The sequence below is a fragment of the Stegastes partitus genome, unplaced genomic scaffold (genome assembly GCF_000690725.1).
Source record: "Stegastes partitus isolate 25-593 unplaced genomic scaffold, Stegastes_partitus-1.0.2 Scaffold377, whole genome shotgun sequence".
Classification (NCBI taxonomy): domain Eukaryota; kingdom Metazoa; phylum Chordata; class Actinopteri; family Pomacentridae; genus Stegastes; species Stegastes partitus.
The window spans coordinates 231,214-247,652 of NW_007578108.1; the positions used below are offsets into that span (position 1 = coordinate 231,214).

Below are 16,439 nucleotides of genomic sequence, written 5' to 3' on the forward strand. Positions count from 1 at the left end.
TTTCCACATTTCACACATTTACAAAGAGAAATAGAAGTATGTCAGCCAGTAAAAACAACAATAAACATCTCCTCACCCTTTAGTCTTCCCTGGCTGTTCTTCAGCTGCAGCGCTCCATCGTGGATCAGCCTCCTCCTCAGCAGGTCTTCCCTGGCAAAAATCTGACCGCTCTTCATCATCATGATGGACTTGCTGTCCGTGCGGCTGTGAAATTCCTTCAGACGCCGTCTTTTCTCGTGCTCGTTTACCTTGCTATCAACCGCCGCTATCACCTCCTTCACGAGCCGGACAGCCTCCGTCAGGTCGTCGTAGTCTTCCTCGCTCTCTGCAGTGGACATGTGAGAGGTCAGACGGACAGCAGTGTAGCTCAGGTTTCATTTCACCACTTAGCCTTGTACCAGATTATCAGTGGAATACGATTTTAATCCAGCAAGGGCACACATGCAGGTCCATTATTTTTGGGAAAGTCCATTTGGCAATTTAGCAGCTCCAGACGAATACACTAAAACCTGATGGGGAAAGTGGCACAGCTGAGAAGGTGTTTATGCACAGCGGAAGATGAAGTGACATTTCGGTTCTCATTGTGGCATTTAACTGTGTCTGGATTTCCACTCGCTTGCAGAGAGTGCTGAAAGCTTTCTTATGGTTTTAGTTAATTGAGTTGGGCACACTGATTTCTGTAGTCGGCTACACTTCATCCATTTGCACTGACGTTTTTCTCTTTTATCCCTTGCATTATTCTTGTTCCTGTATAATTTAAAAGAAAAAAGAAAACAAACTACAACTTAATGGAACTGAGATGAAGCTGTGCCAAAACTGCATTTGCACATGTGTGCCTTGCCCACATTCCTCCTTCTCCAGGAAAGGAGGTGAGTCCTTTGTGAACTTCAGCAAGATTATCGCATCTCAAATCATACACCACTTGTCTTTCCTGTCAGTTGAGATCATCTGTATGCAACATCAGCTGCATTGTCTCTCCCAATAGTTTCCGCTCTGTAGGTTAACTAAAATGTACTTCCATTATTCTAAAAACAGCATTCAACATGTCTATGCATGTAGAGTGTAGACGAGCTTAAAGAACGCATGCTGATGATTAGTTGACATTTTTGCACAAAGCTTATCATCACTTGTCAGGTTCTCCACTGACTTTTGCCTTAGACTCACTGAAAGGTAACTGAATAAGGACCCCGCTGGACCTGCAAGTGAGAAGCTGACTGAGAAAATAATACCTTCGAACAATGCGGAAAGCACAGGTCGTCTAAATGTGCTTCCATGAAGGTGGGCGTTTGACCTCTCTGCAGGTGTTTAAAGCGGGCTTTTCCTTCAGCTGTTGCTTTTTTAACAGTATGTCATTTGGCCAGTTATCATCTGTGGTTGTTATATGCTGTTTTTTGTTTTCTGAATTAATTTATGATCTACTGTTTTCTAGTCAGCCAGAGCGGCATCATTCTTCTCATGTAAACCTTCGTAAAAAAGTAAATAAGTAAATTTTTCAAATATGATATATTTAATTTATTTCTTTATATTTTGTGTAACTGAAGTTTATTTCTGAAGCCTCTCTTTTCTCAGACGGTTACACAACTTTGGTTATTCCTGTTCATGCTACTATGTGGCTCATCTGAATATCCACTGTAAACTGCACATATAAAGGCTTTCACTACCTTGGCATTGGCTGAGTCATTGTGGCGTGACTCAGAATGAACTTTTAATTGTTTATTGTTACCTTGTTTGTGTTTATTGTTCTCTGGTTTGGTGTTTGTTTCTCACTGCTATGCTTTTTGCTCTCTACTCTCTTCTCACCCTAACTGGTCAAGGCAGATGGCTGCCCTCCCTGACCCTGGTCCAGCCAGAGGTTTTTCCCCCTGAAAGAGGAGTTTTTTCTTCCCACTGTCACCAAGCGCCACTCAAAGGAAATAATAATACTCTCTATAATGTAATAGTGTACGGTCTCGATGTTGCAATGTGAAGTGCTCTGAGAAGGTTTGTGTTGTGAACTAGCACAATATAAATATTGAGTTACTACAGTGTACACTGTGATACAGCAATGAAACCACAGAATGACCTTCAGGGACTGCCAGGATGACAGTAAAATCACAAGTGGCCTCAAGCTCCGCACACTGAGGGAAAATACACCGCTGATATGTCTCTGATACACATGTTTGCTCTTGAGTTTTGAATGCAATATGTAACATTTTTCGCAAAAGTGGAACATTTTTCTGCTGTGGCTGTTGTACTTCAGTGCTTGTAAGTACCAAAATACTATCTCTAACTGTGAGTGTACTGCGTTATTTCCTCTCAGTATATGTCAGAGTTGGCAGGAGAGACTCTTCCTAAAGCACCTTGGGGATTAAGGCAGAGCTCCCCCATCCCACATAGAACTATAAACAGGCTTTGGGGAAGGATTAGAGAGAATGTACACAGTGGGAGGCCAGCTGACGAGCTGCTTTAAATCAGATATAAATATGGTGTGAAATATTTCAGCTCCTCGAAGTATGCTTGATCTATTATCCCGAAAACATCCATCCAACACATGTCTCATTTTTCTTAAAATATATAAAACCAAGTGTGAGAAATTCTATTTTTCAGGATGTTTCCTAAAACAAGCGCCACAGTGTGGGATGCTTTTCAATATACGACAAGAGCTGAACTCTTACAGGAAAAAAATAGCAATAATGAGGCATTTTTAGATCATTTAGTCTTTCCTCAGGATCAAAATGTTGTGACAAATACTAAAGTAAATAAATATTTTAAAATAAATATGAATCATAGGATAATATGGAAGAGAAAAGTATTATTTAACTCTAGATTTTGAATTTTCTTTCTACAAGTCTGGCGATACTGTTTCACATGAACAATTAACTCCAGCTGAGTTAAGCTTGACAATGCTTCACAGTAAGTTGGCCTTTACACTTCTTATGACTTTTAACATATGGGTCAATGCCGTGAAATTTACACATCTCAACAACTCCTAAAACTTTACTTTCCTAATAAAAAAAAAAGAGAACTGCCTTACTAAAATGTTTAGAAGTAGTTTGGACTGCAAATCAACTTGTTCCTCCAACAATCTATATTCCAGCACCAGTTTCTGTATACTAATGCAGTGATTGGCCTTATTCTGTCCTGTTTCTGACACATGTTTATGGGAAAATCCTTTCAATGCAATTAAGGCACCCCAGGGAAGAAAAAAAATCCAAGAACATAGTGTGATATTTTTCTTTACTGACTTCAAATCTATGACTTTAAATGTGCTCTCTTGCTCTGGGGGGAAATATCGTAATACAGTATACTAGGCATAAACTTTAAGGCTTCTGCACTTAGCCTGCAAATATCAGTGTGTGTTTGTCCAGGACCTTTCTTCTTCCACTTCCTCCAGTGCTAATAGTTATGTATACACAGTAAGAACATGGATGACTAGTGAGAAGAGGCCAACATGAAACTCACCTTTAGTGTGTTGCAGCATTCTCTGAATCAGCACAGGGTACTTTGTTATTCTCTGGGTCACAAGCAGGATGCATTCTGGGATACCAAGCCTCCGCACAATGCTGCTACTCATCTTTTTCTGAAACAATGAACAAGAGGTGCTTCAGTGAAACATGCCCACACAACAGGTAGCGGGGTTTCACATAATCCAGGAAGAAACCTTAAATTCATTTGTTGTAGAACAATGAAGCAGTAATACTGAGATGATCATTGTGATTACGCCCTGGTATTTCTATAGGAATACTAGAAAGTCTCAAGCATAAAGTGGCTTTTTATATCTTTGTCTACTATACACACACCGATTGAAATGAAGCATAGATACAAAAGTACAAAAGCAAAAAGAACACAACAAAAAAAAAAAACAACACAGAACAAGAACAGGCCTTTTGGTTAACACTTGTTGTAGCAAGTACTCTCTACAAGAGAAGACAATATTTGTTTAGAACCCTATTCAACCAAAACAATCATGTTTGGAAAGCTAGACATCCTCTACAATAATTCTGCAAAAAAAAAAAAAAAAAAGCATGAAAACATACTACTCCAGAAAGTATCACTGCTTCTTGGCAGATACTTGATAAATATGTGAGAGAAAAAGGCTCACACTAACTTTGTGAAAGGCTTTGAAGCGTTTGTCTTTGGTCAGGAGGTCCTTATAGAAGTTGACAGCTTCGTTGTGGCGGCTGCAGAATCTTCCATAAACCCTCTTCATACTTTCACCGTTGGATCCTGAGAACTAGAACAAGATTTGACAGATATGAATACACAAAGCAAACACTGGTACAGCAGAGCAAAGGAAGTTAAAAAAAGCTATAATGCTGTATGTGGTCAGGGTCTAATTTCAAAGTTTCAGAAGTTTAACAGTGAATTGAGAGAAATATTTGTGATTTGTAGGCACTACTTGGTGCAATATTTGGCTTGGAATGTGCAACTTTACATACTTTACATATGAGGTCTATGTATGCTGCAAATTAAAAGGTTAGCATTAGCTGAGGATTCAAATTATTGGCTGTATAATACTTACGGACAGCTATCTTTTACAAAAGCCCTGAAACTTGGACAAAATCTAGTTAATGTTTCTTGTGTATGTGATTTTTCAGATGAATGCCCTTTTTACACACATGTTAGATTCATACTAGCTTGGGCAAAAAATCCTGTAAAAAAATACTAAAACAAAATTAGGACCACATTAGCACCTCCCTCTACTGACCTGGCTGAGCAGGATGTCTCCAATCCTGCTGATGATGAATCCTCCCTCAAAGAGTCGCCCCTCCAGCTGGCTCTCCCTCTTCCTCTCCAGGAGGCGCAGGAGGTGCTGCGTATGGAGCTCCAGGAGTTCATCGAGAGCAGGAAACAACTTCTCCACTGTCTGCTGTTCTAGCTGCACCTCCTTCTGCAGGCCTTTGCTGTACACCTCTGACATGATGCGCAACGTCCGGATGTGATGAATCTCTGTCTGCATCAGCTCTGCAGGACATAAAAGAAAGTGACACTTATTCAAAGTAATCACATAAGCAGCAGTTTCTATATCCTTCACACATCTAAGAATCTACACATTCTATGTCAGAGTTCTGCAAAGAGTTTTATAGAATTCATAATATGATTTTGCAGATCAACACACAGCTTATATAAATGAGAAAATGCTTTTCAGAATCATGTCAATAAGATTTGTCACAAGTAGATTCACATCAAAAGCAATAGGGATCTCAAGGACCTTAACAGAAAGCAGGATGTATCTCAATGCATACTTAAATTAAGTACATTAAGTAAAGCCTCAATAGACCATTGAGACTTGGAGATGCAACTGAAACAAACTTGAGACAAAGTCATCAAGGCTGGCTGAGGGAAAGTAGGTCTGCCACTGAATCAAACTCCAACATGCTTGAAAATAGCTATTGCAATCTCAGGTGACATAACAGTGACTTTTTTTTCTTTTATACTGCTGATCTAGGGCTTAAAGGCATTAATTCATGTCTCTAGGTTTATTCTCATGTCTCATATTACCATTAATGGTCTACAATGACAAAACGCTTTCTTTTTAGTTGACATAAAAGGGAAAGGAAACCAACCAGGCCGAAGAGAGATCATCCGCACTTAAAAAGCTTGTGTCTTTCCTAATTTATTAACATCCTAAGAGCAAGTCAAGCACATATAATGTTCAGTCACCCACTCAAAGTCACTGCATTAAGTGTGTAGTAATCAGATGTACCATAGATGACATCTTGTCTCTTCACCAGCTCTTTATCCAGTTGCTGCAGGAACTGCTGCTCCACACCTAAACTCCATGAGTCAGCCTCCATCTCTTTGGCATCTGCCTCAAACTCTCCCATCAGCTGCCCGTCCATCATCTCTGTTCCTAAACCAACAACACAGATTACACTGACAGTATTAGCAAAATATCTTTTTTTTTTTTTAAAGTTGACTTTCTGTCAGTGTGTATTGACCTTCATCAGTGAGCGATTCCATGGATTCCGTAACCTGGTTGGTTCTGTTGAGTGAGTCGGTGGACTGAGAGAGATACCGCAGGCCTTTAATGGGCATCTCATCAAACACCGGGCTGAATGGAGAAATGATCATAATGCAGTGGTCAAATGAATTGTTAAAGCAATCAGAGAAAGCAAATAAAGACTCAACACCAAACAATTAAAAGTGACTTTATACAAAGGTTAGACAGCAACAGAAACATTTTCTGTCATTTAAATGGAAATGTGAATGCCTGAGGCTCCTTGTGCCACTACACACGAACACACAAATACACACAAATACACACACACACACACACAGCTGCTCACCCAGCGATGTTGCTTATTGAGAGGCTCTTTGAGAGGTTGTTTCCATGGAAAGTCATGATGCTGGTGTGTCTCCGTGATGATGGCAATATCAGGGAAGAAGAGTCTTCAGGTGATAAGATGGCCGACCATGGACGTTCCCTCGTCCCACCAGCTGGACCAGAGACAATTTATATTACAGTTTACACGTATACAATCAGAACCTGCAAACCCATTAACAACCACATGGAATCGTCTTTGAGGAATCTTTTTGTGCTACGAATGTTTCTCTGTGTAAGTTCTATCCTACATCTCCATAATAACAACTTTGCGAGAAAAAAACTAACTTTTGTTTAGTTTGCTGATTAAACAGCTCACAATATGGGTTCTTAAAAGCTTTGAGTATAGGCTAGAGGACTTGTTTATTCATTCATATCCTGTGTACTGATGAATTTTCTCGAGAGTAACCCTGTGATAGAAAAAATACTGGATCCAAAAACAGCCCAAGAAGAACCCCTTGTTTTCACAGTGTACATACAGGAAATACTCTTCTCGCTAATTGTGCGGCAAATAAGAAATAAAAAGTAAAAATATATATGCCCTTCTATTAGAGGTTTGACAGTGAATCTACAAATAATTCTCTGACATGATTATTATGAATTATGGATTTTTTTACACCCAGTTAAGTTTGACACTCACATTTGTTCCTCATCGTGACTGTAGGGAAAGAGCTTGAATCTGGCACTGCAAACTGCTGTTTGGGCAACTAAACAGAGAGTAAAAAAAAAATCGATATTAGCTGCAGGACAACAGAATACTACCAAATCAGTGGTGGATTAACAGTGAGGGAAGTTTTACCTTCATCTTCACCTTGGCACAAACAGGCAGGCTGTCCCTGCAGCCCTTGTGGACGGAAGCATTGCAGTCTGGAAAGAAAAGCAGCTGTGAATACTATGAGCCTGGTGAGGGTGGTGGTGGGGCCAGTGAGGGTGTGTGGAAAGGTGGGGGCTAGAATTTCTGACTGGTTTTCATAGCCAGCCAGGAAACTCCACCAGCCCGCTAATGAAAGCCAGACTGGAGCAGAGCATGTGATGCAATCGGAGGGTAATACTGCTCGTGGACGAAGGGGGAAAAAAAACTGATAGACTGTGGAATGACACACACACACACATAACCACTGAATTGCATGGGAAAATTTCAATTATGTAAACATTCCCAAATCACTATTTGGGAACAAAGTCATCATTTGAGACTGCTAAAATAAGATCTACTCTGTAATCTGATCCTGTTCAAAGAAGGTCTCAAATTCTCCTGTTTTTCTGTAGAAGCAGCCATGTAGTGTTCACATTTCATACTGTCAATTGTTTACATACTTGCAGAAAAAAACAAAACAACTGTTGTGGTTAATCAGGAAGTGCTTGACAACAAGAGGAAGAACTGTTTCGGGTTGTGTCAAAATTCAGCCGTGCAACAAAGCTGCACCAAGTTTCCACTAATTTTCACACCAGCAGGCTCCAGTACACAGAAGCATATTTAACAGAAATGTTGCACAAGTGAAACTCACAGATCCACTATCAGATCTTGTCATCCTTGCTAACATGCAGACAACATTTCCGCTCATGGGATTACATCAACAAGACTTGTGCTCTCTGTCAGGGTGAGAAAATAATGCTGTGTAACTCAACAAGTACAGAAAGGCAGCAACACTGTCACAATAAGAGGTTAAAAAGCACCTCTACCTAGCACCCAAAAATAGTCTCCTGTGTTACTGAGAAAAAACACTGTTGGGAAAAAAAGTATGTGCCTGGCAGATCATGTGATATCTAATTATGACCTGCACAGTAAAAACATCCAAAATCCCTGCAGTGATTTCTCCCTTTCTCTCTTCTTTCTTCGTGGTTTTATTGGGTACTCTACTGCTTTATGTGGATGTCCATTTAATTCCAGCTAATCTTAGACAAAGGATCACTGTATTGGTGTGCTGAATGGACACCAGCCAGACATCTGCAAGTACAAACCTCCAGAACACACCCTCACAACTGTCAGTGGCTTTAATGATCTGAACCAGACCGACTGAACACAACAAGAGCTGTTTTCACCAGTCTGGAGTATCTGAGGCAGCTTGTGACCATTGAGACGATCGCTGCGATCCATCGCAATGCTGGTTTCTCCTTTTTAGGCTTTTTCTGGGGTTGTGCCAAAGGCTTGTGCAATAAACTACATCCTCTTTAGGGCTGCTGCTGCTGCTCCAGTGGAAAAAACAATGCAAAAGCTGTTTTGTTGTCTGTACTGAAAGCCTGACTTGGGTGCATTAGAAGTAGCACTTTAGGGAGTTTCACTACTTCACACAAAATCATGAAGCTGGTTCAGACAAGTAGACCCATCCAGCCAGACAGCTAACTGCCAATAAGAAGGATACAGAGTACAGTGACTGGTCTGTTCTGACATGGCAACACCCTGGCTCCACAAAGTTAGAAATACAAAACATTCAGGCGTCCAGGTACTATTAAAAGCTTTGCTTACATCACAGGCACTGGTGGACCTGTAGTTTAAATTGTGATTAAATGCCAAGCAAAGAGTCAATGATATTTCCCTATAAATCTATCTTTTTAAAGACATACGTGCTTATAAGATGTAGAGTGCATGGTCCGGAAATACACACTGAACCTTTACAGTGCATTGACATGACCTGCTGCACAGCTGTGTGACTCATGGCTGATCATGTATGCCCCTCAGGACATTTTACTTTCCACTATGGCATTCTGCTTCTGCTCTCTGTATGTTCACTGTTGTGTGTTTCTGGCAGTGTTCACAGCTGAGTGTGTTTTGATATTAGAAATGACATTATAATAGGATGAATCCTGTTAATAAAGGGTCACAGCACTTAATGGGCTTTAATTTGACTTAAAGCAACAGGAGTCCTGATCACTATCAAACAGCCAAAGAAAAAGACTGGAGCAAAAATCAGTGCAAGAAATGAAATAGAAAAGAACAAACAGAGGTACTTACATGTGCAGTAGAAAACTTCCTTGTTGTTAAAAGCCTTATTGCACTGGGAGCACTGGGCAGCCTGATTTAAGCTGACTGGTGCAAAAAGATGACCGTTCACAGTCTTCTTGTCTTTCTCCTTGCCCTCCTTGTCTTTCTCCTTTTTATCTCGGTCCTTTTCCTGCACGAGTGGAAGTACAACAGTCAAGAACATAACCAAAGCATGAACTTTGCTTCAATAATTACTTGAACTTTTTACAATCCAATTAGAGGTTTAGAAAAGAATCAGACTCCCAGTGAATCAAGGTTACATGTGGAGCAGACTAACATACCAGACACTGACAAAATGTTTCACCATTTGGCCAGTTGCTAACGTTAAATTCCAATCTAAACCCTGCAGAGCAGCATTATTACTCGGATGTACTACACAGCAGGGGGTTTTGCATATTAAGTGATGCATTATTTATGCTGACAACAAACTGTCTCATTAAGGGACTCTTTTAAATGAAAAGTGTTTTTGTTTTAGACAGTTGTTTCTGGTTTGTCTCATTTAAAGACAGTGGGACTTTTCAGCCAAGACTCTGATAATTTAGCTTTTTTAAACGTTTGTAATGCTTCAGATGTCTGTAAGTAGTACAAACAGTAACTGTTTCTACTGCAGGATGGCACTTTCCATACTACACATTGTGTTGTTTTCCCAGTTACCGTAAAGCTCCTATTCAGACCCTCTTATGATGAGACTCTTCTGCAGAATGCACGACTGCTGACGGAGACACACTGTCTGGGAATCAAATCTTTGACCTTTCCATAACAGGGCTGTCTTTCTGATGCCTTGGCATTAATAGACGAGGTCATCCTTAGATGTTGGTCATCTCTGTACACTGAGCTGAATCACAATCCCATAAAGTGATGCAGAGAAGAACAGAGCTCTTATTCTCTTGGATTTACATCACAGAGCCTCCACCCAAACCCAGAGGAAATGGGAAAATGGAGTTTTCCAGTTCGTTTTAATGGCCAGCCCTGGGCCTCTTGGTTTGAGGGGACCACAAAGCTCTGACACACTAGAGCACATTTTGTTCAGCCGTTTCAAGATACCGAAACGCTGACTGGACCACAGCATGTTTTATAGCCATTACAACACACAGGCATTACAACACACAGCGTTCGTTCTCGACAGCAACTGTCTTACCAATGATGAAACTAATTACCAAACGTCTATGAATTAAATGGCTAATAAAGTATCCTTCCCAGCAGCAACAATCGTTATTTGATATTTTGTAAGTTTATATTAAACACAAAATACAAAAACACTTCAACTTATTAGAAAAAGGATGATTCTCAGAACGCTTTTCATTTGGCTACAAGCAAACACAACAGGAGAAGCAATCACTTGTGACATCTAAACCATAGATTTGAACAAAAAGACATTCTAGTGAAACATATTCAAGCAGGCAATGACTTCACTGGAAAAAGCCATCAGCCCAGAAGGGAACACGAATCACTTTTAACATGATACTGTGACAGTTTCTTTTAGTACAATTTGACTGGGAAACCAGAGCACTGTGTTAGCCTACCTCTAGCCAGCTTTTCCATCTCAGTGAGAAGCAATGGCTCCCTGTGAATCTCCTGTATAACATCCCTGACTGTGGCTGAGCGGCTGCAGCTACTACCAGCACCGAGGCGCCATTAGGAAAGCTGCAATGAGGAAGTGACTGCCTCGCTACAGGAGGTGCTATTTCTGCAATGACCCTTTAGTCTAGTACGGACGATGTCACAAAACTGCACAAAGTAGATCCGCTTGTTGAACATCTAGACTTTCGATATTGTGCCAAAGCTGCATCTGAGCAGTATGTGCAAAACAACGGAGGAGTCAAAGAATAACTTCAGACAGTCAGAAGAGCATGGTTCCCTTCCTAACAAGTCCTATTCTTGTTAGTTTTAATGTGGTATGTAGCTGTTTGCGGACGCTAACTGTAACCCTGACAAGGCCTAACAAAATTGAAAATGAGTCCATTTTTAAACATCAAAGTTTTATTGACAGCCAATAATTTTGACCTTTGACAGAAACGAGCAGCTGCCAGCAGTACCGAGCTTTCAGAATCCTGTCACTTTAAAAGCAAGGCGATGGTTGAGGTTACAGAAGAGATTCTAAAACCACAGTCAACTCCATCTTCCTGTTTTACTTCCTGTTCACCCCTCAGTGTCTCTTTGCAGGAGCTGCATGTTTACAGAAAGCAGACATCTTGGTAACTATATATGTCTACTTTATTTCTCAATCCGGAATATTTACCCAAGGTTTTTACAAGGTTCACTACACTAACTTCAGGAATTTCCAAACCCTTTCAATACCAGAGAGAGTGTATTTTACTGCTTGTTTCATAATCATTCCAATTATGGATGACGGAGGAGCAACAGAAAAGATACGGACAAGAATTTTTTATTATTATATCATATTTTTTTCAGTACTTCCGAGCAGTATGTAACACGAGTTCCTTATGATGAAATTAAGTGCGTTAATGAGATCTCACGTAAGCAGCATTGCATGAGTAGATGATTAACTATGAAAATGATGAATTCATTCCTCATTTTTCTAAAGTCGGTTTTTGCGTACTACGAGCAGATGAGCTTCCAAGTAACTCGTCAGAGTGTCTGTGTTCACTTTAGGTCTGACTCAGAGTCTGTGGCACAATCTACTGTCGCAGCCACCACGCAGAGTTTATAGCTGTGTAATGTCTCCTGACAGCCTACAATTGGATATAAAAACACCATTTAACAAAAATTACTGTCTATAATGTCTGTAAATTAACTGTAAGACTTTTTAATACTTTCTATGGCCATTTTTGAGGAAATCCAATTAGGTGCTTTTTACTCTTAAGGACCTATTATGAGTACAGTTTAAAAGTCCAGATTTTCACAACTGTATTCCCTCATCACATTAATGGTGATGACAATAGAGTATGTCAGTGACAATTTTGAGAGAGCAATACTGATCAAGGTGTTCCCATTAAGATTTTGATGGTATTGATGTGAGTTTTTCTTTCACTAAAATAATTTTATCTAATAAATATTTCATCTAACAGATAATGGAGGATGATCGTCCCTCTACATGTATGTATGTAGGGAATGTTCTACGTTCTCACAGGAAACAAGACATTTTAGGTCAATCATCTAACATGCCCTTGTCATGTATGACAAAGAAAGATCATTTGGACCACATCTTACAAACAAAATTCAGATTCCGATCTGTGACCACAAAGTGTTGTGCGCTCAAAACCAGTCCTACTGGGGAAATGTGAATGAGGGAAGTTACAAGGAACACTGACTTGCCCTTAAGCAAGACAAGTAACCCCCAGCTGTTCAACTGGGGCTGCTCAGAGGCCAACAGAAGAAGATGCGCAGGGCAGATCCCAGTGTGAATGTGTTCAAACATACAAATGTGGAGCAGTGTGAAGCTGAAAAACAGTCTGGTGTTCACTCATCCTCAGTTAAAGGGATAAATGTTTAAGGAGGAGGCTGAAATTTGACTAAGCATACTGCTGAAACTGGATAATAACTAACATATAGAAAAGTACAAAAATGTTCATTTAAAGTCTTGTAACAACTTTATTAAGAAGAATTAAAATCTCCATGTTCACCCACCCTGGTCTTTTTGTACATCTTGTTCTTGAGGTAGCTGAAGGTCCGGCTGACTTTTGTCACGCTTTTGCCCTCAGTGTCGCTCCGCAGAGGCCCAGGCTCCTCCTCTGAAATACTGGAACACACACATGTGCACACACACACACATTTAATTTTAGTCTCCAACAGCTGCATTCACAGAGCATACCTGTTCACACATTTGGAAATGGTTCTTTACAGCACTGTAATAGTTCCATGGTCCCATGGAATCATTTGACTGCTTCTCCACACTGTTCTTTATAGGACTATAAAGGTCCCAGAAGCAGTAAAAGTCTAAAGAACAGTTTTCTGGTTATGTGTATGCTCAGAATTGGACTGACCTGTATGCTAGTGACCCAGAGGTGCTAGAAAACGACCTCATACCTGGAAAGAAACAAGAGAGGAAGTGAGCAGGAGGGCAAAGATTCAGGAGCAGGTAAAAACAGGACAGGAGTTTTTTTGGTTTTTTTTTTTTCATTTTTTAATTCACTTCATCCTCTCAGGTGGAAGGTTTTCTTGTGCCCTATATTTAAGGTGGTGGAAATCTCTGTGTAGGGGCTGACCACACAAGGCACCATGTCCTTGAATATACAGTCAGTGAATGACCTCACTAACCTAATGGTTAGGAAAACATTTTTGACCAGGAGGCTGTCAGTTCATGTCCTAGCTGCAAAGATTTGGCTGAGACTAGACTGAGCGACTTTTAATGCCCTTGGGCAAGGTTTTTAGCCTTTAGATACCATTGTAGAGCTCTGTGGAGGCTGACAACCAAATGACTCTGGCACAGAGAAGAGAGCAGCAACAAGGCCAAAAGCTAGAGCCAGTATTGCCTTCCTATCCAGTGCCATTAATGTCTGCTGGATGGATACTGACTCCAAAAAATCTCTGGTTGTATAGAGGTACAGCACCACAAACTCTTCAAATTAAGTCCATGCAATACACACACACACACACACACACACACAAATATATGTTTGTTTGTTTTGACATGCAAAACATTATGATCTCATTACCAAATATATTTCATATATTCTGTGTCTATTCAGCTTATCACAACACAAAAGCCATGATGGTTTCAGCTAGCTTGTTCTATTCAGATATTACATTATTCAAACTGTGATTTTCTGGCTTCAGTGATGTTGCTGTTTTTAATTCATCTCTGACCTTGTTGTATTTTTTCAACCGATAAAACATGATACATATTCAAAAAAAATGAATACTTAAAGCACACACTGTGGTTTCTTGTCAAATAGCAGCCATAGTGAAATATAACTCATGGATCTTTTCTAGAGAGAAATCTGCTTTATCCTGAGCAAACATTTCCACCCTGTGTTTAGACGCCCAGGAAAATATCCAAAGCATTGTTTGCCTGCTCTGCATCACAAAGTCAAACCCAAAACAAGATAATGAGGGCAAAGTTTTGGCCTCCCCATGTTGCTAGCAACAGAGTCAAGGAGACAAAACACTAATGGAAATATCTCACAGATAAAAAAAGGAAGGAATGCCTCAGTGTTTTTGAGTAAAGGTGACAGGCTCATATTAGTCCTGCGGGAAGAAAAGGCTCCCTAAGTTCACCTGCAGTGTTTATGATGATTCTTTTCCTTGTTCTCTAGTGACTGTGTTTCATTTTTTCCACAGAGACTAAAGAAAGGCAAATTTTCTGTAAAGGTCAGTTAAATGCTGGGCTGTGTAGGGGACAGGAGAAGCCAGGGTCTTATTTAGTCTGAGCAACAGGAATTATTACCCCAGCGCCTGCTGCTGAGGTGAAACATGGTTTTCTACACCAATGAGTACACTACAAGCGTATACTAATTGCACATTCACACTGTAAGTAGCTTAATATTAACAGCAATTAATGATTTCCTGAGACAAGTTTGTTGTATTTGAACATTCAGGCTTCCTTGGCTTTCAGCATTTAGTTATATTCAGGCTTAAATTAATTTCTTTCTGTCCCTGCAAAGACATCAGTTCTATAGAGAGCACTCTGTGCAGAACTGTAAAAGCCAAGGGGAAGTTTAGATACAAACAACTGAATCTTTCTTTTAGGACACATTGGTTCTTCTATTTGAGTGATTTCAGAACGATTTCTGACCCGTCTGGAGAGGGGGCACAAACACCTTTCATCCAGTCACAGGTGGGCACTTCAATCTGGGTACTTGGCTGACTACCTCATTATATTTGGGTGTGTCTGTGAGTTTAATGTCTTCCCCTTAATAAAACACAAGTTTTGTTTGGCTGCACTGCTTGTGACCCTTCTTAGCAGGATAAGCCATCATTATTTTTACATTCACATCGTGAATGGGTGACAGTCACTTCTAGATCCAGGGCTCTAACGGGAACAGCTACTGTTCTGATACTGACATCACATCTATTTTCTACTGCAGCTATGTTTACAGTTCAGTACTTACTCAAGTTATCCTCATCATCACTAGATGAGGAGTCCCCATAAATGAACTGAGACTTAGATTTAGTGAGAATGGGGGAAAGGTTGAAGGAGAAGGAAATTCGCCTCTTACGTCTCAGGCGTCCTATTGCTGGTGGGCAGGGAGGAAAGAACCAAAACATGCACTGATCATTTGTTAAAATTAAGTAACTACAATGAACTATTGTGACTGCGGATGGCAAATGGTGATGTCATGACAGCACCTGATAAATAATAACTGATAAAGATCAAGAAATCTGGCAAATTAACAATTCTGCTGCAGTACCTGCATATTTAACTGCCCTTTTACTCTTTTTATGTGGCATTTTATACTTTATCTTGTAGTTATTTCTCCATCATTGCTCTGACTGACACTAGGAAAAAATACACATCTGGCCCCTAAAATGATTGTGTCATTCTGTGTACCGGCCCTTTTACAAATAGGCGCATACAAAGTAAACTTAAAGGTAAATTCAAAATTGACACTTTGAATGCTCTAGTTATAATCAAATAAGGATTTAAAGCAAGAAAACAGAAAAGAAACTGACTGACATAAAGTTCAGAGGGGCTGAATGGCACAAGTCATGACTTGAAAGAACTGGTAAATTTCATGTGGTACTGATGTTAAAATAGCAAAGCAGCCTCCTAGCTTGTCACTTACCATCTATGTCTCTCTGGCTGATAGCAAGCATGGATACAGACTTGGTAAGGGGCAGGCTCATGGGAGGACAGCTGTTTCGCAGAGGCCGATACCGCCTTGATTTCTGCAGAGCAAGAAGACACAAGGTTGAATCGAACCTAATGCGTGACGATGTGAAAAAGCCAGGCAGACATAATGTGGAACCAAACATCATCAGCTGCTTAACTGGAAACAGGAACCGCAAACTAAAAAGGGAAACTACACATTTGATTAGTGAGGTTATGTTCACAATTTGTTTTAAATTCAATGAGAACAGAGTAAGGTCGCCTGAGGAAAGTGATGTTTATTAATTCTCACTAATCCCCACACTGACAAATCTCAAATTTCCCCTGACTGTTTATACTGTAAGTCTTGTTTATGTACAAGCTTTACAAATCCTTTCCTCCTCTCATGAATTAGGCTGAAAATGTTTTTGAGGATTCCTCTGGGC

The 16,439-nt window shown here is 40.1% G+C and overlaps 1 protein-coding gene across 5 annotated transcripts in view; it reads right to left on the reverse strand.

The window, feature by feature from the left end:
- Positions 1–16,439, reverse strand: part of akap13 (A-kinase anchoring protein 13) — a 108,455-nt gene that overhangs the window by 18,490 nt on the left and 73,526 nt on the right. For all 5 annotated transcript variants that reach the window (XM_008284868.1, XM_008284867.1, XM_008284865.1 and 2 more), the window contains 13 exons: positions 15,971–16,073; positions 13,229–13,271; positions 12,873–12,984; positions 9,255–9,414; positions 7,104–7,171; positions 6,945–7,011; positions 6,270–6,420; positions 5,922–6,034; positions 5,687–5,833; positions 4,688–4,944; positions 4,088–4,213; positions 3,442–3,559; positions 77–325 (listed from right to left, as the gene is read on the reverse strand). In XM_008284868.1, coding sequence (XP_008283090.1) covers positions 77–325; positions 3,442–3,559; positions 4,088–4,213; positions 4,688–4,944; positions 5,687–5,833; positions 5,922–6,034; positions 6,270–6,420; positions 6,945–7,011; positions 7,104–7,171; positions 9,255–9,414; positions 12,873–12,984; positions 13,229–13,271; positions 15,971–16,073 — 1,714 coding nt within the window. The remainder of the gene's footprint in view (positions 1–76; positions 326–3,441; positions 3,560–4,087; positions 4,214–4,687; positions 4,945–5,686; positions 5,834–5,921; positions 6,035–6,269; positions 6,421–6,944; positions 7,012–7,103; positions 7,172–9,254; positions 9,415–12,872; positions 12,985–13,228; positions 13,272–15,970; positions 16,074–16,439) is intronic.